The 22,700-nt window shown below is 41.7% G+C and overlaps 1 protein-coding gene across 1 annotated transcript; it reads right to left on the bottom strand.

Annotated features, from left to right (window-relative positions):
- Positions 1-4,198: 4,198 nt before the first annotated feature.
- Positions 4,199-15,816, bottom strand: LOC100415783 (G protein coupled progestin receptor alpha). The gene is given in 2 exon segments (NM_001177476.1): positions 4,199-7,033; positions 15,695-15,816. A coding segment is annotated over 1 exon segment (1,059 nt). The 5' UTR covers positions 7,021-7,033; positions 15,695-15,816; the 3' UTR covers positions 4,199-5,961.
- Between the last annotated feature and the right edge of the window lie 6,884 nt (positions 15,817-22,700).

Here is a 22,700-nt window from a genome sequence, read left to right as displayed (position 1 = left end):
TGCTGGTGGGCCCGTTTAATCCAGACCCAATCCCCAACAGCTAGTGAAGGAGTCTGCACTCGATCTGTGGCGTCAAAGTGTCTGTTCATCCAAGCCTGTGAACTTATGACCCGGGCTCTGACTTTCTGCAAACCTTGAGTTCCATGTGGAGGGACAGGCTGTGCCCTCAAACAGTCCAGGGGTTGTTTCAGTTCACGTTCTATCATGAGCAGAGCCGGAGACACCCCAGTGGTGGAGTGCTTTGACGCTCGAATGCTCAATAGAGTTCGGTTGAGGGCCTAGCTGAAAACTTTCCCTTCTTCCAAGCAGGCACGAATCCCATTTTTGAGGATTTTATCAAGCCTTTCCACCCCTCCATTACTCTCCAGATGATACGCTGCTGCTTGATGGAGCGGCCGATGATGGTGTGTGTGGTAACGGAACTCAGCTGAAAAACCTCTGGCCATTTGGAATGCAGGTCATGCACAACCAGGAGGTAACGTGCATGAGCAGGTGCACCATGGAGTTCTCCACAGAGATCAATCTAGATGTGTTCCCAAGGCGATGATGGCCACGGGGCTGGGTTGAGTGGTGCCGTAGCTGGCTGACCAGTCTTCCCACTCAGAAGGCAGCAGGCACTAGGGGTGTGTATTGGCAAGAGTCTGGCGATACGATACGTATCCCGATATTTTACCGAAACATGTTTTCTTTCTGTTTTTTTCAATATGACTTTGAAAAAAATCCAACCTGAATTTTAATGTATTCCACTGTAATAAAATGGTCAAATTCAGTTTAATGATCACAATGTTAAGCACTGCAATTGTATCTCATATCTAAGTTGCGTTTACCAAAGCAAATTCATGGTCTTTTATTTTGGTGAGTTAAGATATAGAAAGGGAACAGTCAACATTGTCTGATTTAAAAAATACATTTGTTTTTCAGTGTAAGAAAAAACAAAGAATGAATGAGCCTTAACCAATAAGTTTCTATTGGGGAAATAAAAAGCTGTTTATTTTCAGCATTTATGTAGCTTCTCTAGTGCTTTTAAACAGTTCAGGAGCCTGAATGGTGCTTTATATAAAGGGTGGGGGACAGACACTGATTCTTTCCAGAAACAATAAAGTGTGATGATGAGGCAGCATGACAGAACGAAGGAAAGATGCTTTAATGTGACAAAAAGGGGCTTTGTTTACATATCTGCTCTGTTGCACCTTTTCAGCCACGCTTCTCACACACGGAAGTAAACTCTTAACGCTGATCACCACAGTCAGCCTTTTTCAGAGCGTTGTACACATCCCTCTGATCCATCAGGTCCCTAAACTAGAATCCATTGCTTTGAGGTTCTGCAGAACTTTAGCCCGCTTTGCTAGCATGTTAGCAGATGCTAAGCGCATTAGCCTATTAGCTGCTGCCGTGCTTCATTGTCTATGTTACTTATCTGAGCCGCTAAAAAGCACAGAAATCCACGTTTTCATATCTTACTGGCAGCAACATGGCTCAGAGTTTCTATTTGGTATCCATTCAAGTAAAAACTAAATAGTTCATGTCTCATAACAACAGAACAAGCTGCCTCTGGCGGCAGCCTACCTGTTGTTTTGTGTGGAGTAGAGCAGCTCTAGAGGCTCCGTGTGCTCTGCTGCCAACTAGCGGTCGGAGGGTGAAGTGGACAACAAGAGTCAGACGCTGAAGGACGCTCAGAAATAATTAAATAAATATCGATCTGGCAGCATTTTGAATCGATACAAGTATTGCCAAATGACGTATTGCGATATATTGCTGAATCGATTTTTTCTTACACCCCTAGCAGGCACAGTTACGTACCAGCTCCTCAACATCTAAATCTATGTGAGGCCACTACACTGTATCGAGGCAACATTGCTTCACTTTGACCACCCCTAAATGGCCTTTGTGCGCCATGTGAAGTACTCTGGATCTAAGGGTCTAGGGGACGACTGCTCGGTGGTGAACCTTGGCTGACCACCCATCCTGGAGGTAAATGCGGAGAGTCGCAAAAGTCTCATCATCAGCAGAGGCCTTTTGCAGCTCAGCCAAGGTAACTACTGAGCTTTTTCCCCGGGGTGGGGGTGGCTGGCCGCAGCCTTGCTCCTCCCTGGCTGCCTGGAGCGCAGAGCGGGTCTCCCTTGGGGGGTCCTGGCTCGTATCTGGGGTTGGGGCAGGGGGATGCCCGGAACTCCTGGGTGGTGATGGGGTGCTCGTCTGGGGCTGTGGGTGCCCTTCTCAAGGGGGGCCCTGCGTTGGGCTCTTCCGGTGCGGCGGGGGGGCTGCTCTCCTGGTTGGGCTGTGGCGCCGCTCTCTTTCCCCCGTGCTTCCCTGCTCTCTGGCTCTGGGGGCCTCGCGGCGGTCCTGCTGGTCCTGGCCTGGGTGGCGGATTTGGTCGCCCGGGGGGCGGTTGTCCCCTGCCTGCTGCCGTGTGGCGTTGGGGGGTTCCGGCTGCCTCTGCTGCTGCGGCGGGGGTCTGGGTGTGAGGGTGGCTGAGCGCTCCTCCTCCTTCTTTTGACATTCCCCCATCCATTTTAGAAGAGCATAAACACTCACCTGAGCACAGGTGTTAGCTCACCTTTGCACTTATAGTTTGCATGATTGAATGAATGAAAGATCTCACACTAGTTGGTTTAAAGGCATAGGTATGCGTGTGTGAACACTATCTGTTTTGTGTACATGTTGACATGTGGACATTTTTACAGCTAGCAGGTGTGTTGATAACATTTCAGTGTGTGTGTGGACAGGCCCCGCCCTTTTTGTACTACATTTGAACCTTGCCGTAATGATAAACAACCAGTAAACTTGTTGCTTTATGCTGCTTCATGGTCTTATCCCCCCCTCTCACTATCCCCCCCCCCCCCCCCTCTGACATCCCTCCCTCTTCTTCCCTTCTTTCCTTTTCCGTCCGGTCCAACACCAAAGATTTTCAAACATGATTGAAATTAATAAAGTTTGGCCTCAATTACAAAAGGGGTTTATTCAGACATACCTCTGGTTTGTCTGAAGATTAATAACCCCTATTGTTAAAGTAAAATATGTCCAACACAAGAGGCCCTCAGCTCTCATCTGCCTGCCCAGCTGTTGGACAGGACAAGTTAAAAAAAAAAAAAAAAAAAAAAAAAAAAAAAAAAGGTAACTACTGAGCTGAGGGGCCCGTGCAGAATGTGCACCAAGTCATCATCGTGTTCTGTTCCTTTTTTTGTTGCTTTTTTTTTGTTTTTAGCTCTTTTATTTTATTTTATTTAAAAAAAAGAAGATTGTGCAAAAGTACCTTTATTTCGAACGGTATCTGTGATTTGATGGAGATTTTGTACAATTTCTGCATAAAACCAATAAAGTTTGGGGGAATAAACAGTTAATACTGTTGAAAAAAATGGTTCATCCAAAGGACAAAATTCCTAGCCACAAACAGAGCAACGTTTTGTACTCTATCCACTGCAAAGAGAACCTTTAACCATGTAGGCTAAGTTACCAATACCATCCATTTTCAAGCCTGACTCCTCCCCCATGAGTGCATAGATACCAGCTCTTTTACCAGCTGATTAAGAATTGCCAAAGCCTCTTGGATAAGGGGTGAAACGTCTTCTAACTTTAAAAAACTAAGTCCAGATAACAGAACCCAAAACCTACTATTCTGTTTGTATTTGGATGTGGAAACAGTGGGCTGAACTTCATGAAACTAAAATATGAATGGATTTGACATTAATTCTTGTTTACTTGTTTGTTTGGAAACATATTTCATTTACACTTGATTATCTCAAAGAAATCCAAGATTCTGGAAAACTTCACTGTTCAGTAGGTATTTCTCTCTGGGTCACACTGGTTGAAGTTTTGGTTAAAGATGTCAGGGATCCATTTTAGGTCAGTCATTTGGATCCAATCGGATCGATTTAAAATGAACCAAAATTGAAAGTGAATTCAATCGACAATCACAAATATCAACCAGAATCGAATCATTGTTAAAAAGAATAATTAAATCCCTAATTTATAGACATGAGCGGCGCCTCTCAGGCCCCACTTGTTGGCACGCAGAACCTCTGAAAATCACATTGTATTTTAAAAAAACGCATTTTTCCAGCTGGAGAACTAAAACTAAAAGATAACTATCATAAAATACTGTATGTGAGTACATTTGCAAGACCATTTAAACTTCACTTGACTTTCTGCTTTGGTCTTAAAAGAGTAATAAACCAAATAAAAGAAGAAAAAAAAGTTGTTTAAGTTATAGCAACACTTTATTTTCTTAAATAACAAGGAATATTAGTACAGTCCATTTTTTTTTTTACATTAGAGGCAGAAGTAACACACAAACCCACAAACACACGCATACAGAGTTCTAGGTACGTTCCAGACCAGAACCTCCAGTTCTTCAAAGCCATGTGACGTGATCGATGACTAAGTGTCCATTTTAGCAGTAAAACATGTTGGATTTATTTTGTCTAATGGCCGAGACAACACCTTCTGTTACTGTACAGGTTAAGCTGGTGAGAGTTTTACAGACATCTTTTTTCTGTCTTTAAAACTAAAAAGCAAAACCATTAAACTGTAACTGCATGCACCGAGCAATGTTAAAGAACTAAAAGAGAACATTTCTCTTTACCGCTCATCTGAACAGAATTACAGATTTACTCTGCATCACAATTCAGCAGATCCAAACAAAAATTACATTATCGCTTCAGTGCATTAAACACAGCTAGTGCTGCCAGCCTCCATAAACAGTGTTGATCCAGGCAGTGCATGAGGATGAGTCTGAGATAACTTTGAAGTAGTGCTGCGGTTCACGCACTTGCATTTAGACCAACAACATTCAAATTGACCTGACAGTCTGCATTCACCTCTTAGCTGCACCATCACTGAAGAAACAAAAAACAACAGGTTCATTGGCACATCAATCGTCATAAACAGAGAGTGAGGTAATGGCCAGTTCAGACTATAAGCTAAAATTTAAGCAATATTTTTAAATAATTCAATTTTTCTAAAAAAAAAACAACAACACACACACAACAAAAACTGTGGGGAAAAAAAGAACAAAGAAGCACCTCCTCATAGTAACAGTACCACATAATGAATTCATACCCATTAAAAGTCGTGCCAATTCCTCCAGGACCTGAAAAGCACAAACGGCTAAGAATAAAGCCAGGCGCCAACAAAACAAGATAAATCTTTCTGAGGAAACAGCTTATTTACAGGGTCAGAACAAAGTGCAAGGCTAAGCTTCCGTAGACATTCACACACTTAACATCCACAGTATATACCAAAAGGACATGCGTTGAGGCACATAAATATTCATTATAGAAAAACTGAAAACACTAAAAAGCATAAGACTCAGCTCCTGTGACTCAATTCTTATCCACCATTGACGAAACATGCACTCCGAAGTTCTGAGATCATGGGATGTGAAAAGACAGAAGCTGAAGTTTCAGCCCTTTGTGGAAAAAAGAGCAATCTATGGTACTGTTTTGTTCTTTTACCCGTTATTCTCAACAGAATGGTACCATTGTAAACCTGAAAAAAGCTTTAGTTTCAAAGCTCTTCAAACTTGTCGCTGCAAATCAATTCTGGTAGGTGAAAAATAAAGAGTCTTAAGTGACATAATTTAGAAATAAATGCATGCATAAGCTAAAATGCTACACTGTCAGATTTTTAAACAAAAAGTAGGCGTTTTGAGAAAACGTCTGGATTTCTTTAGGAGAAGATGAAAGTTTTCGGTATATCAGAGGAAAACCTTCCCTCACAACCACAGCAGAGCAACACTGCTGAATAAACTTGAGTAAAGAAAGCATAAACCTACCAATACAGTGCTACAGATTCCCTTTTCCTTGCTGTGAGTCACAAAAACATATCGTCAATCACTTCTTCATCACTGTTGTTTGGCAGATCACGTATTTCAGAAATCACTGTCACACACTGATTATTTTCATCAAGAAAAACACTTCAATATTCTTAAAACCGTCACTATAAGGTCAAATGAATGGATCCTCACTCCTCTTTGTCGTGGAGTGAGGACCGTACACGCTTACGCACATAAAAAGCCGTAAGAGCACAGCAGCAGGTGGTGAAGATGAAGAGCGCCACGGCATCGTGCGCCAAGTCTCCGTGGAGTCGCTCGTACAGAGGCCGGCGCACTGTGAAGTCTGTTCGCAGGGCTTCGATCTGCATCAAGGTGCACACAACCACAAACACGTGAAAGATCTGGTGGCCCTGGCCAATGAAGTCGCACTTCCCAGGGAACAAGCTCTCTGGGTGAGGGCAGCAGAAGAAGTAGGCGCTGATCAAGAAAAAGATCACATGGTACACGTGGTACACCACCATGGGGTCGGAGCAGCCCTCTCTGTAGCAGCTGTAAATGCGGTGCACCACAGGGCTTATGTCCAAACAGTAGGCCAAGGCCGACGGCACTACTTGGAAGAGCTTGTGGGCGAACTTGGGCAGCTCAGGACCGGCATACTTCCCGTAGCAGCAACCAAAGCAGGTAAGCCATGCCAGAAATGCTGCAGAAGGCAAAAAAAAGCCACGCACCATGGTGTGCAACTCTTTTTCTACCACATAATAGTAGTGCGCAAGAGCGCTCCCATACTGGTAGACTGCAACCCCTACATAGTCAAGGAAGTAGAAGGTGTAGTAGGACAGCTCTGATTTGGCAGAGAGGAGATGAGCAAGGGCACTGAAGGAGAGGTAGGTAAAAGCTGCCAGGAGCACAATGAAGAGGGGCTGGGCATGAGGGTCACGCAGAAAGTCCACAGTCTCAGAGATCTCCTGCCACTTCACCAAGATGATGAGGGCTGCCAAAAGGTGCGTCCACACGTTGATGGTCTCGTTGTGCCTCTGGAAGAGGGTGAGGAAGTAGTAGCGCCAGCTCTGGTCTGTCTGCCTGTAGCCAGTGTGGATGTGGCGCTCCTGGAACACTTTGGGGACATCGGACAACTTCACGGTGCAAGGCAGTGTGGGAAAGGCAGACTCCAACAGCTGGGGGATCTGCCTCAGCTGCTGCGCGTTGATGAACAGCCGGCCAATCTGCTCCATCACAACCGTTGCCATGGCAAACTTGCGACTGCATAGTAAGATAGAGAGAGAATAAATTGAACATTTTAATGTTTCACAGAGCACAATAGCAAATAAATCAACAGCACTGGAGGTGCATATATGCTCAAATATTGGCACATAAATAATTCAAATTAGAACCTCTTTTTATTAGGAAATGTTACGGTTGTGGTCATATTTAGTTTAGTTTTCTTTTTATTCTATGTATTGTGTACTTTATGTTATTAGAGTGGGACTTCTGTGTTTTTGTGGATCTGTGTGTATCTGTCCGTCTCTGATCATTTTCAGGTGTGGTGCTGGAAAGGTGTGGCTCCCTCTGCACCAGGGTTGATGAAGGCAGCCTTTAAAGCACTGTGTGGACCTCCAAACCTCGAGAAGCAAGCTCTGCTGTAACCTGTCTCCATTTCAGCTAAGCTCTCTTCTCCGCTTGAGATGTAAAGTTTGTTGAGTAGAATAGTGTCATACTTTTCTAGTGTTCTTTATAGTATTTTGTGTTCAGACTCACTCTGTGTAGTCCTCTGTTTGGTCTTATTTAGATTTGGAAGCTGTAGGGGTGAACTGCCATTTTCTTTCATGTGTTTCTCCTGTTTATGTTAGTCTAAAGTGGTTAGTGTACACAGATCAATTCTAATCCGATCTGTGATCCGTTTAGACATTTGGCGGATCTTCCTTTGGGGTTCACTTCCCCCTTCAGACCCTCAGAGCCTCCAGAGCGGGTTAATAAAAGAAGCAGTTTATGTTCTTTTAGAGCAAAGCGTTTTTATCACTGTTCCACCGAACTGAGCAAAACACCCTTTACGCGCACTTACACACACACTCTTGCGCTGTGCGCTGCCACACTCTGCCCCCCCTCCTTCCTAAACGCACGCGAACCCAGACATCATTGAGTGTCTCGGTGGAAACTCGCGGTTAACATTAGTTCCGCCTTGGTGCAAAGTTAATACATTTGGGGGGAAAGAATAAACAAAAAAAACTGAAAAACCAAAACGGTACAAAAGTGATCCGAACCGAAATTGCCCTACCGAAATGGTTCGGTCCAACTACGTGTACCGATACACCCCTACAATATCATTCTGATATTTGGATGGTTTGATCAGCTTGCAAGCCAGTTTCACGTTTTGTGATTCTGTTATCACACCTTGACTGCTCCAAAACGGTCAAAAAAACAGAATAATCAAGCTTGTAGGTTGTATGATCACAATCAATAAAGCTGTCAAATATCAAAGCCCTGGAACCATCTGTTACCGTTACAAGAATGAAACAGTTAAAAAACAAGACAATGGAATCATAAATTAATTAGGGTGGCTATGCTAGTCTGAAGAGGTGGGTTTTGAGATTTTTAGCAAACTGGGGGAGTGAGTCCATGATCTGTAAATCTGAGGGAAGAGAGTTCCAGAGCTAAGGGGCAGAGCAGCTGCATGTTCTGCCCCCCATAGTGACGAGCCGAGCGGTGGGTGTAGCAAGCTGGAGTGAAGAGGCAGACCTAAGGGAGCGGGTTGGAATGGCAACATGGATAAGGTCAGACAGATATGGGGGGGCGAGGTTATGGAGGGTTTTGTAGGTCAAGATAAGGATTTTATAATTAATCCGGAGAGGCACTGGTAGCCAGTGAAGCTTTTGTAGAACAGGTGTGATGTGCATAGTTGAGGGGGTTTATGTTCTGATCCGGGCAGCAGAGTTTTGGAGCAGTTGTAGTTTGTGTATAGTTTTGTAAGGGAGTCCAGATAAAAGGGAGTTGCAGTAGTCCAGACGAGAGGTGATGAGACTGTGGACTAGAATGGCTGTGGAGCGAGGACTGAGAGAGGGGCGGAGACGGCGGATGTTTCGGAGGTGGAAATAGGCCGTCCGGGTGATGCTATTTATGTGGGCAGTAAAGGAGAGAGTGCTGTCAAGGATGACACCCAGACTCTTAACTTGTGGGGAGGGAAGGATGGAACAGTTATCGAAGGAAATGGAGAAGTTAGGGAGTTTATTTAGGGTGGTCTTTGTTCCTACGATGAGGAGTTCAGTTTTGTTACTATTTAATTTAAGGAAGTTTGCAGTGAACCAGGATTTTATTTCAAGAGGGCATTTGGAGAGGGGGGCAGGTGGGAGAGTGGAGTCAGGCTTGGAGGAGAGGTAGAGCTGGGTATCATCTGCATAGCAGTAAAAGTGAATGTTGTGTTTATGTAAGATATAACCAAGGGGTTATATCGTGCGGTAAATGATGAATAGCAGGGGCAGCAGGACAGAGCCTTGGGTCACACCTGTGGCAATTAGAACTGTAGGAGAGGTGACTGATTTGAATTGGATGGATTGCATACGGCCTGTGAGGTGGAACTGGAACCAGCTGAGGGGTAAGTCAGTGATGCCAATGCTTAAAAGTCTTTCCAGAAGGATGGGGTGTGAGATTGTATCAAAGGCCGCAGTCAGATTGAGTAGGAGGATGGAGGCTAAACCAGAGTCAGTACTGGAGGTAATGCTAACATCATGGAAGGTCTAGTATTACACGAAGAGACAAAAAGATGAGAGAGAGCCTACATCCACAGATCTGTGGTTTGTTCTCCAAGATATTTGGAACAACCCACCAGTCAAGTTCCTTAAAAAAATGTCAGCAAGTGAACATAGAAGAATTGATGTTGTTTAAAGGCAAAGGTTGGTCACAGCAAATATCAATTAGATTTAGATGTCCCTTTTTTATCCACCCTATTTGGTTGGTTGATGGAAAAAAATATTTCTCAAGCATTGTTGACTTACAGCATTTTTTCACACCTGTCTGAAACTTTGGCACAGCGCTATATAAGGGTGTGACGATAACCGCATCACTGCACTTTTTATTTATTTATTTTTTTTGTTGAAAGTTCAACATATGATGGGTGATTGGAACTATAATAAACACATTAAACACATTCATCTTTATTGATAATTTACTTTTTCTGCTAGTCCTTTGTTCAGACTTCAAGGGTTTCTGGGGGAAAACCTTTTATTACTGTTCTCCTCTCACTCCCTCTTAGAGCCGCACACGGCCCCCTCTACTTACACACACGAGCGCGGTTTTAGAAGCACACACACATCCTCATTCAACAACAGAAGTTCCGTCTCGTGAGGAAATAGGAAAAATTTACTGCGTTCTAATTATTCATTTCCATTATAAGCTGCGTGCGTTCTTGAGTGCGCGACACGGCCGCCCGCCAGAGGATTTTGTGTTGGGGGGGCTGGGGGGGTTATTACTGTCCTCCTTCACTCCATAACACCAAACATAAAGATTAGATTTCGATGAATATCACTACATGTTTTGTTTGGGAACTATTTGTTACGTGTCTGTATAAATAAAGGCGGAGCCTCCTGCCCCGTGTTCTTCATGGGTGTCAGGCTTCATGGCTTCCAGAAAGGTGACAAAGTGTCTGCAGTCTGTTTATTACTGGGGGATATATAATATTCTGAGAATATGTCTGTACCAGAGAGCACAGGTGAAACTCACGTGCAGCTGGAGAGCGGTCCACTGCAGAAGAATCAACACGCACCCCCAACACACGTGTGCGCGCTCCTTCCTCCTACACACGCAGCGCGCTGACACACACACACATAGTCAATCTACAACACCTATGTAGTTAGTTTATTAGTTAGATAGGTATTAGTTAGTTGTTACTGTTATTTGTTAATAAAGAATAGTGCGTTGTATTCATTTGTGAAATCCGGGGGATTTTGTGGTTTTGTTTTGGTTTTTTTTGTTTGCTTTTATTTATTTATTTTTTTTTTTGGGGGGGGGGGGGGGGCGACACCGCACGCCCTGTTGGTTCATCACCGCAGTGATCAAAAATCCCACACCGTCACAGCTCTGGTGCTATACAGATTGCAAATGAGCCAGATAACAGCATAATCAAACATTAAATGTGGAAGTGAGTGTTGGGTAACTTGCTCCACACTTGATTTAGAAGACAAACAAAAAAAGGACAGCTGTAGCAGCAAGTGCTTTTATTTTGAAGATGAGTTGATCCTGAGATTTTGGTTGGTTTGCTCTCTCCTTTTCATTAGACTTTTGGGAAATAAAGGCTTTTAAAGCCGGCCTTATAAAGAAGCTCATGATTTTAAATATGTTTTGAAAAAACTAGTTTCCTGTAGAAAGCAAACGTTTCCACACCAGTTTTCTACATCATGTTGAACAGAGTTTCCGGGTAGGATGGTAGTGGCCTCTGACACTCACCCATAATTAATGTCTAACCTGTTTGTTGACAACACCCTTTCTCAGAAAGAGATAGTAGATAAGTACACAAACATGAATGATAGACAGTGTTAAACTTTTTCTAAAGATGTTCTCAGTCTGTGTGTTTGCATGATCAATTGCATTATGCAGTGTCATGCAGTCCTGCTTCCAGTGCATCTAAAAATAGATTCAAACAACAGTGTTGCTAAAATTTCCTTTTTGTTACAGATTAAATCTAGAAATCTGGTTTGTTGCCCCAACAAGTGTGACTGTTTGATTAAGCAGCAGACATCTAATGTATTTTGGTAAATTAGTTTTTCATTTAAAAGCATATCATTAAATAAATTACAGATTGTTTATGCTTTTGCAAATTTGGCAAAGAAAAATTCTCAAATGAACAGTAAAATGTTCAACCGGTTGGACTGTCAGCATGCGATCAATGAACGCCCTATTTGTACGTAGAGCTTGCGACCGGACTTAGAAACTTGCATAGCGACAGGCGATCACAGGTGTTCCTGACGTGGAAGCCCGAAATTCTGATCTACGCCATTGACTGTAGACTGGGGAGGAGCCAGTGCACGCCATAGATGGCTGCAACACTTAAACAGAGAATCCTTAACGTGTTTCTGAGAGGAATGAGACCTCTGTCATTGGATGGAGAGGATGGATTTAGTGACATAATTGGGGTGCTGCGCCCTAGCTAACACCTAAGTCACTTTTGAAAACCAACTATTATAAATAACTATAAACTCATTATAAAAATTGTTGAATATTTTAATGAAGTAAAACCCATAAAAATATTTTTGTTTACTATTTCTATGGGAGGTTTATGCAATGATTTAGTGCAGAGATCAGGAACCCTGTAGCTTGTGAGCCAATTATGACTTTTTGTGCAAGCATATAGATTCAAGTTTCAATTTCTGTAAAGGCACCATACGCCAAGCATTAGCAGTACCATGCATGATGCAAACCTCCACAGACTGAGTACCAGCACTATCACCGTACATCACTTCACGTGAACAATGATTGTTGACTAATCGACTACTGAATTAATCATTAGTGACAGCCCTCAATTTAGTACATCATACATTGATTTTTTGCCACAAGGTACAAAATGAAACTTTTGTTGGTCATCAAAATATAGGCAGCGACTGCTTCCCTCATGGGTGAATTTTCACCAGCTAATTTAGATTGACTAGTAGATTTACTAATATGGCTTTTAACAAACCTGTTTCCTTTCCTCCCTATAGTCTGCATTTTAATTTGATGGTTTCTGCTCATCTTCCTTTGCATCTTAATTTACATTTGAACCTCAATTATTTTTGCTTTGATCTTATACTTCCAGGATGAGATCATGTCAGAAGTGCAATAAGATTTGGCTTAAACAACTCCAAGGCGCCCATGCCCTGTGGCTGCAAAACAGGCCTAACCGCCAACCCTCCCATCACAGTACTTGACCTGGAGATGTGAAATGTTGCAATGACATGTTATGTTGACAAAGAATTTGTTCCATCATTTTTTGTAGAACGTGTAGGACATACAGGGACAATAAAGAAATAAGAAAATAATGCTATTTTAGTTCTTAATTTTCTTTATATATGTCCTCAATCAGCAAAATGCCACAAGAAGATTTTAAAACACCCAAAACATGGGTCTTTAGAACATACCCTAATCCTAATAACCTCTTTAGGTCATCAATTATAAAAGACCATTTGATCAAAGAAACTTGCTCAATATCGATTTTGCAAATTTGTTTAACAGACAAGACATCCTCAAACTGTTCTGTGGTTGAAGTTTCTTCAGAACTCGGTTTTATTGTTTTATATTTTAATATACAGTACAGACCAAAGGTTTGGACACACCTTCCCATTCATTTGAATGAGAAAGTGTGTCCAATCCTTTGGTCTGTACTGTACATGAGGTCAGCCATTTACTTTACTGTACATGACTTCAGCCTCTTCCTCTGTGTGTGTCGCTACTCCATCTGTGACGGCTACCCAATTGGTCCCTGCATGTGCGAAAATGCATTTACTTCAGCTAAAGCATTTTACGGTCAGAGTACGTGTAACGATGAAAAGTTCGTTTCAATGTTGACAAAAAACAGAAAAGAAGAAAGACATGTTAAGAATCAGGTCTGCATGATCCTGCAAAATACAACACAAAGACAACAAATATTTTCTTCTTCCGTTTTCTTAGATGGCAGTTTACTCCCATGTACGAGGATTTTGCCGCTGACCAACACTGGGTTAACACAAACACGTTAATAACAGCAAAAGTGCCTGCAGCAGCCCAGGACTCTGAGTAAAATGTTCTCACTTCTCCTCTTTCCCGTTGCCAAAATCGGAAAAATGAAAACAATCAAACAGAGAGAATGACTCCAAGCCGTGTGGCTGTCATTCCGTCACGCATCGTTGAGATTTTCATTGTCTGTAATAACAATACCCAATTAAACAGTAGCCGTGGTTACATGTGCAAAATATCTTGATCGGATCAAAGATCGGATTAGAATTCAGCCATGTACATGGGCCCAGAAAAACTTTTACTGATTATTACAAACGTTTACATTACATGCGCCACACTTTCAGTCATAATAAATCATTTGGACATGCGCAGTTCTCTCTAAAATAGCGGAAGAGGAAATGAGTTCCACTGTAAACAAGCCGAGCCGCCACTTATGTAATATGTATGTATTAAACGTGCTTTTCTATTCATGTCATGGATATTGTGAAGCGCCTGTTCGCTCATCATTTTATTTTTAACACGTGTGGTCAGTGGGTTTCTTGTGGCAGAACTTAGGCGTGTTAGGACAGGAGTCTGAACCTGAACCTCTCAAAGAACCATTTGGATCAGTTTCCCACTGAGAGGAAAGCACAGGGAGCCGCAACACTAGATGTGTTAGAAAAAATGTTTTTTGTCATGATAGTTCATTTGGCAATACTTGTATTTATTCAACATGCTGTCGGGGTTTTTTTTATTATTTATTTTAATTATTTGTATTCTTTATAAGCTTGATTTTTCCTTTAATCTTTTGTCCATTTTCCACAACCTTGAATAGACTTTTCTGTCTGTCAAACACCCAGAGTTAAGATGATGGAAACAAATTCATTTGATACACTCCTTTCTATTTATTTCTGTTCTCTAAATCCCAAGAAATTATATTCATTTCATGGATTCCAAGTATTCTTTATTCAGAAGCAGCTGTTAGTTTGTTGCGGTCTGGAATCATAAGCGGTGAGTCTAAGCCCCGCCCCCACCTCTCTACCTGTTCATTTTTTCCCGCGTGCAACCCCCCCTCCAGCGTGTTCTACACAGCAACATACAGTCATCGTAGCAGATAGTTGACAGGATAGTGGGGGCGCCCTAACGTAAATGAAATGAAGTGTGCAGGGTTTGGAGGGGTTGAAAAGAAGAACAAATCCAGATGACGTGCCTGTGTCTCACCTACTTCCCCCTTACTTTCCCCTCTGCATAAGTGAAAATATTTTTGCTCTACAGGTTTAGGGGGTGGTCTACGGTCTTGATATTACCTGCAGACAGCCTGTATTCAGTGGTAAGGCTTGTGACTACAGTCTAAAGTGAAGGAAGCAGACGGTGCAGTGTGAATGGACTCTGCAAATGCATTATTTCATCGTTTACTTTAGGAATTCCTCGAAAAGGAACTTGGTGCTGTAAATGTTAGCACATTTATATTTTACAGGTTTTTGTTTAAGCAGAAAAAATCCAACGGCAATTTTGTTGCTTATTATTTGAAAATTGATCAGTTTTATTTGAGCTGATGAAAATAGTTTACGTTATATCTTTTTATTCATTTCTGTTTCCAGTTTCACAAAATAGAGGATGTATAGTCAATAATTAAACCACACGCCATTTTTGCCCTCGCGGCTCTCTCAGCCATTTTAACTTCCTGAAACATGTGAATCTTTGAAACATCCAAATCTTTTCTTGGCGCTCGTTGATGGCATGTCGGTTGTCTTGGGTGGGGGGCAGAGAGCCGAGGCTTCCTCCAGCCTCAGAGGTCAGGCAGCGTGGGATGAACACGTGCGGATGAGGAGAAGCGTGACAGATCAATGACATAACTCCATCCCGTCCCGTCCACGCCCTCGGCTGCCCGACAAGGAAGGAAGCCTTTATTTCTTGATTTTTTGGAAAGGCTCGGCGACTATTAGGAGTCTGGCCGCCTTGGATTCTGCGTGTCCGACCGAACGGGCCCCGCAGTGTCAGAAGCCGATCTGCACCTTCAGCATGACATTTTTGATTGCACTGGCTCGAACTGAATTTGCATTGGGCTTTCTGAAACAGCTAGTCGTCAACAGTTAGTCTGAGAAGAAATGCTGCTTCGCTTAGATAAATCAAAAAGACCCATGATCGGAATTAGCCGATGAGCTTCTTTCTGGACCTTCTTCACGGTGACGGTGTGCCATCTTGGCATAACAGCGATTTGTACACAAAATGCTCATTCAAACCTCTGTGCTAACAAAACGGACTTACCTGTAGATGCTTGAATCAGCCCAATTGTTTGTATTTTGTAGTCAGGGGGTTAGCTGTAGCCGTAGAGAACGTGGATGACATTATTTAACGGTCTACACAGAAGGAGGATAACCGAGACTATAGGAGGCAGCGTCTGGCGGATCTCACGGCGCAGCCGTTGGCAGAGCGTTTGGCGCTTTGATAGGCACGTCCTCTGACCAATGAGCAACGGCGTAGCTTTCCTTCCGCGCTGCTCAATGAATGTTTAGACCAATCAGAACGTTCATTCACCAGAAAAGCCCGCCCATTCTCAACAGAAATTCTTCCACTGGGTTTCTGTCAGATGAGGTTCATTAGGTTGATCAAGTGCGTTTTTGACGGCATTTAGCTGTTTGAAATACTGCTGATGATGTCATAATGACTTTTAGTAGCTACTACTTGAAGTGTAGGTGTTAAATTGGGCCAATTGTGTTGACCGTGTCTTAATCCCCCTGTGCTGAGGGGTTAAATGGATGCTTTACTTGAGCTGACAGGGCCTTCACAGACAAGTTGTGTAACGCTGACCTCTTCACATGTCATCGTTCCTGCTCCCACGTGCATCACACCTGTGTGCATCTCTGCTGGAAGCACACACCATTTAGATAGCTGTCAATTAAAAACGGATGCATAAATAACAACATTGTGCACAAAATAATACTTTGTGCCCAATTTAGAATAAAAATTATGAATACAACATTTAGTTTTATGTTTGACATGTCTGTTTTGAATACGATTCTTGTTTGTCTTGAATACAAAATTTCCCCTCATAACAACCTGTCAAAAATACGTCACGGGGTCAAAGGCATATACATTGAGTCCCTAAAGATTGATTCAACTGAGTCAGCATGCGCTTGAGTCTCATTTATTAAACTATCATAGAGTTTAACAGCCATTCAAGCAGCAGTGTCAACAAGCGCACGCTTCTCGAGCCCTGTAAGTGTGGGCGCCCCCCAGTTAACACAATCAGCTGCTGTCGCCTGGCACCAATAAAATCAGATTCCTGTAATATCTGTTTCATTCCAATTTCAACAGAGCTATAGAAACAGGGTAATTTCCCCATAATGGGATCAATAACATTCTAAAAAGTTCTATTTTATTTTAGATTAATAAATAATCGTCAATACACGTGCGCAAATTTGAACAGTCTATGTTTCGGGTCTCAATGTATAGATAGACCTGTGACCCTATGACACATTTTTGACAGTGGGTTTAAGGGAAATTTCGTATTCAAGACAAAGAAAAGTCGTATTCAAAACAAAAGACAAATGGTATTCACAACAAACATGTTAAACATAAAATTAAATGTTGTATTCATTTTTTAACTTTGTCTTTATGAATATGTTTCTTATTAACAGATTCCTTACCCTATACACCATCTAACTGATGTTACCTCATATTAGGTTCAGCGAATGCACCATCCTGTTCTTTGAAACAGTATTGTGCTTCTGGCCTCCGTGTGGTCAATAAAATGATCAGTTTAAATCCACACTTTTTGGTGCTTTTAACATGTTATTGTAGCATTTTTCTCATGATGGAAGACATATATAAAGAAAATTAAGACTAATGCTGCATTCACATCGGACGTGATTTGCGCATCAAATTTGCGTCTGCCGTCTCTCTGTTGACGCCCGTCAACATTGCTGCTTGTAACTTTAACACCTTGACGACCCGGCTGCTGAGCAACTACAACGTTTGTCTGGACCTAAGTTGCTACATCATGGAAAACATGCATGATGTTGAGCGAGTAGCTTGGGTTGATATGTTTTGGAGAGCTCTACAGAGGCACCAGCAAGCACGTCACCATGTCTGGGTTGACCAGACCCTTCGGAGTCTCTCTCAGTGCACTTCACCCCAGCTGCGGGAGCTGCGCCTGGGTTACAGCAGCTTTAAATCTCACTTCTGTCTGTCTGTGGCCCAGTTTGATCATTAGCCCGAGAGAGGAAATATAAAACCGGGGGTCTTTTTATTTTTGTTTTGACTGCTGGACCCTGAGTAGCGGGGTTCGATCCCCTTCCTCTGCTTGCTCGCTACGCTGAGTTGCTGGAAGATGTCTTGGTTACTGTTGGCCGAAAATGGTACAGGTCGCCAGCCTGTCAAAGAGGCTGGAGCAAGCGAACGCCGCCGCCCGACCGCAGGTGCCAATATAGGGGGGCTCAACCGCTGGTGACCTTTCCAGGGTGTATCTCACCTTCGCCCAATGGTAAATGGGACTGCTGAGTCCCTGATTGGCGCCTCAAACTTGCTGCGCCGCACCCAATGCCCAAATGGTGCTGCAGGACCTCAGATCGTGTCTGCACATTGACTCAATATTGAAACTCAACTCCCCTGATTCATGAATTGCGTCCAGTGTGAATGCACCATTATACTACTGAGTATTTCTTTATTCAAATCATTGAGAATCAGTAGCAGAATACCATTCACAACAGGAGAAAGTGTAAACAACGGGATCGTGGGAAGTCAGGGCAGGCTTACTCTGCACCAACCACAGCTCAGAGGGGATTTCCGATGATCTGTGTCCTAGAAGACGACATCTGTTTTTTGATTTTGCCTAAAACTGTAAAATCATTATCAAAAGACCACTGGGAATGCTTTTACAAAAGATCGAAGAATGATTGAAGTGGGTCTTTAAATCTGTACTAGATGTGTGTTTATTTTAGCAGCCAATATTTCAACGAGTCCAGTCTTTAAAACCCCTCTCAGAGTATCTGGATGGTATTTAGAGACCTAAACGGTAATGTCCCTGCTTGGCCACTGTGGTCAGTATGATGGCCCACACAACACTGCCTTGTTTTGCTTTGGCTAACAGAGTTTCCCTTGTTGGTCTTTGCATTTTTGAAAGGTCTCCATTGTTTGTTGATTCCATCCATCCTGCTCAGCTTTTTTTCCTCACAGAAACAAGTTCAGGTTGTGTCTGTGAAAACAATGCCTCCATGCTCTAAGGTGTTTTCCCATTCTAGAAAGATCTGCTTCCTTAACTGAGAAAGCATCAGTTGTAGTAAAAATGAGACGCCAGTGGCACGTATGACAGTTGAAGCTGTGCCAGGTTTTGTGGCCAGAGAGGCGAGGAAAGCAGCTCTGGGGAACCAAACGAGTCCAGCAGTTTCCTTCTAACACACAATAAAAGAAGTACTGTGCAGCACTTGGAGCCTTTGTGAAGCAACACAACCACAAATTCACTTCTGCAAACTCTTTCAAGACAATGAAATATTGTCAGACCATTGGAAGTTTCCAGCTATGTTTACTATGTATTTGAACTAGCGAATTCCCTCTAACGCAGCTTCTTTTACTCTTTTCAGTAAGCATTTCACATGACAAACAGGTTTTTTTATGCAAATATCATTTTCTTACATCTTCTCAATTTTTTCCAGTGGCTGCAAAATGCAGAACTGTTCATTTGCTATTTAGTTGCTACATTTCTTTAATGTTTTTTCAAAACATCCATACATTCTGTGGTTGCTAATTGTATTTTTGCATGATAAAATAACATGATTCTAAAGTTCTTTTAACCCCCCAAAAAACACATTCTTCCAAAACATTCCATGTCCTCCTGGTTTCAAACCTGGATTCCTGACCAAACCCTTCGTTAACCATTTGTTTCTTTTTTCTCTTTTTCTTTTTCCTCCCACAGACTATTTGCAAATGTTTCCTTTTCTGTGGATTTTTTCTAACTTGTTTTGCTTATATTTCATTTTATAGCATTAACAAAACCATTTTTTGTAAGAGTCTAAGACAAGTATAAGACATTGCAATCTTTTTACTTTGCTTTGTACCCTTGATTCTGAGTGTGAGTTTTTTCCTCAAATGGATGTTTCTATTAATAACTGACACCCAAAATTATTATTTTATATATATATATATATATATATATATATATATATATATATATATATATATATATATATATATATATATATATATATATATATATATATATATATAAAATTAGAAAATGCATGGGAGCCGGTTTAGCTCGTGCTGGTTTGCGGCGCCTTTTGTCCGTGAAACCAGGGTTCGAATCCGGGCTGCTCCCTATTCCCTTCTCTACTTCTGTGCAGGTCCCAAGCCCGGATACATTGAGAGGGTTGCGTCAGGAAGGGCATCCGGTGTAAAATGTTGCCAAGTTTACCATGCGACTCATCCTTGAAAGAGAGGTTGTTTTGCTGTGGCGACCCCTGTGGGACACAGCCTGGCTATATAGATAGATAGATATTTGTCAAAGTATTTTAAAGATTGATTTTAAGAAGAGTTCAATTCAATATTTATGTTTGCTGATTCGATTCAATTTCGATTTTGCTTCATTTTAAACAAATCAATTTGATCCAATTCTCTGACCGATAATGGATCCCTGACATCTTCATCCAAACTTCCAGCAGTCAGACTCAGACAGAAATTCCTGCTACTGAACAGTTTTCCAGATTCTTGGATTTCTTCCAGATCATCAAGTGGAAATGAAATCTGTGTCCAAACCAACAAGTAAACTAGAATGAATGTCAAATCCATTCACATGTTAGTTCCCTAAAGTTCACCACTGTTGTTTTTCCACATCCAAAGAATCCAAAGGGAACATTCTTAGGACATTCTAGACACTGGATGGTCACATGACTTTATTCAAAGTCTGTCCACACATTGGACTGCAATGATGGACTGATCCGTGTTTGATGATGTCATCACATGTGTGTTGTTCACTGAGATGCACTTGGTCGTTTTTATGTTTCATTAATAAATCTATTGTGTCTCAAATTCAAAATTGTATTTTCCAAATTACATTTGATTATTAACTTATCTCATTTTGAAACGATTTATAATGGGATTGGTTGATTCGATTTGATTCTGCCTCAGACAGATCATTCTGATACGAAACTCGGAATAGAAATCAATTCATCGATTAATAGTTACTCCACCAAAAATGTTTATGATGTTCTCAATATTTTATTAAAATTTTTGAGGCTTTACTCGTTAAAAATAACAAAAGAAAAAAACTGGGCCAACAAACAAAGGCTACATCTGGAAGAACCAAGAAGTCTTAAATGCAGATCATTTAGGGATGAACATAAATACAGAGTCATATTTTCAAGATTAATAACCAAATGAGATATTTAGACTGTAGCACATGAAATTGTTTGTGGATCTTAATTTTTTGGAGAACTCCTGCCTTGTTTTCTACAGAGCCGTGACCTGACATGGAAAATGTGTTCCCTCAAAATAATTGGGACCTTTTACACACCCCATATTTTACACTGGAAATAAACGTAAATGCTTTCGGTTACATATTTACCGTAAATAACTGTATTTTAAATAAAATATATTTTGCCACTGCAACATTGATGTTTCCGTTTACTGCAGCACGGTAATCTCTGCACTGGGCGGCCCCCGGGCGGCTGGTTGGACGGCTGCTCCTGGAGCAGCAAAGCCAGCTCTGGCAGTGGAGCACACTGAGACGGCTGCTCCGGCGGAGCTCTAAGCTCCTATGACCGGGACGCTTGCTGACCAGCAGACAGAGAGCCGCTGTGGGATGGGGAGGCAGTCACCTCGGGCCTCCAAAATCTTATTTTACTTTTGACAATAAGAAAAAGATCCTGTAGTATGATTCTTGCTTTTTTTCCCCCTCTCGGACTAATGCGGGTCACAGAAACACGGAAGTAGCGATGGAAAGTGACTATGCAGCAGGAGTGGAGCTCACATACTCTGACTGACTCTGACTGATTTCATGAACCCAGACTTGGAGACATGATTACCGATACTAGTGAGCTTTTTAAAATAAATCAATCTGATCTCTAAGCATCATCGGTGTCTTCAGTACATTGTAATGAGACATGCACACACAGAAATCGGAAAGTCTCTGCTGTAAATCCAAGTATTATTTACATCCGTGTTTTTGAATAACATATTGCATGAGTTGGTTCGGGTTTATTCACAAAAAGGATTTAATGGAAACGGTGTAAATACACAAATCTAACAAAGTGGATGAGAAGATTGGCTTCGTTTTTTCACAATATTGTGGCTAGCCAGAAAGGAAACTGCACAACAAGTAACTACTTCTGGTTCATGCAAATAAAGTCAGATTTTAGGATTTTCTTCATTTTAAACGAACGAATACATATTTTGAGGCAATGATTTAATCAATCTGTGGGAATGATGTCATTTTTTTTCCACCCATGTCAGGTCACGGGCTCCGTAGTTTCCTATTCCAAAAGCCTGTCAAAAAAAAAACAAAAAAACGTGTGACTCTACTCCGTTACCATCACTGAGGCAATTTTATCCACATGCCAAATCCATGTGTCAGTCAACTATAACAAAGTCAAAGTATTCACATTAGGATCTGATACATTCACTTGTCAATTAATCCGATTTAACCAGGAATTCAGGTTTCATTTCTTTGTTCTTAGGCCACTAAAGTCTCAGCTCAGGACCCCTGAAATGAAAGTGTTGATTTCAGACTTTCGAAAATGTTTAAAATTAATGACTTTGTTGATAAGCGTTTTTAAACTGTAACGTTAGTTTAACCCTTGTCCTATCCTAGGCACTTTACCATTGGGAGTTGGGTCATCTAGACCCACTAGACAGTGCTCTGAACCTTTTTTCTTCAATGATTTGTGATCTTCACTGGTGTCCATGGATTACATGAAATCTTTCCACCTTTATCCACCTTTGTCATGGTAGGGAGAACACGTCCATGTAAGGGGGGGGGGGGGGGTCATCTGGACCCCATGGATAGCACAAAGGTTAAAACAGATCAATAGAATGAATGAGGTGACGTTCATGATCAGCTGAGTCTCTGTGGAAGTGCTGACCTTAAATTGAAACCTGATACTCATTTTACACTGGACAGTTTTTTTTCCAGTAAAGTGTTTTTTATTCAAGATAATTTTAAAGCATGCCCAACTTTTGAAATTTAATCTAACCGTCTTTTAATTTTTCCCCCAACAATTACTAACATCAGTTTATTTAGACATTTACCTACTTTCTTAAATAAATGTGGCATTATAAG

The sequence above is a fragment of the Oryzias latipes genome, chromosome 16 (assembly GCF_002234675.1).
Source record: "Oryzias latipes chromosome 16, ASM223467v1".
NCBI lineage: Eukaryota > Metazoa > Chordata > Actinopteri > Beloniformes > Adrianichthyidae > Oryzias > Oryzias latipes.
Note: the sequence above shows the minus strand (reverse complement) of the source record. Positions and strands in the feature narration are given on the sequence as shown.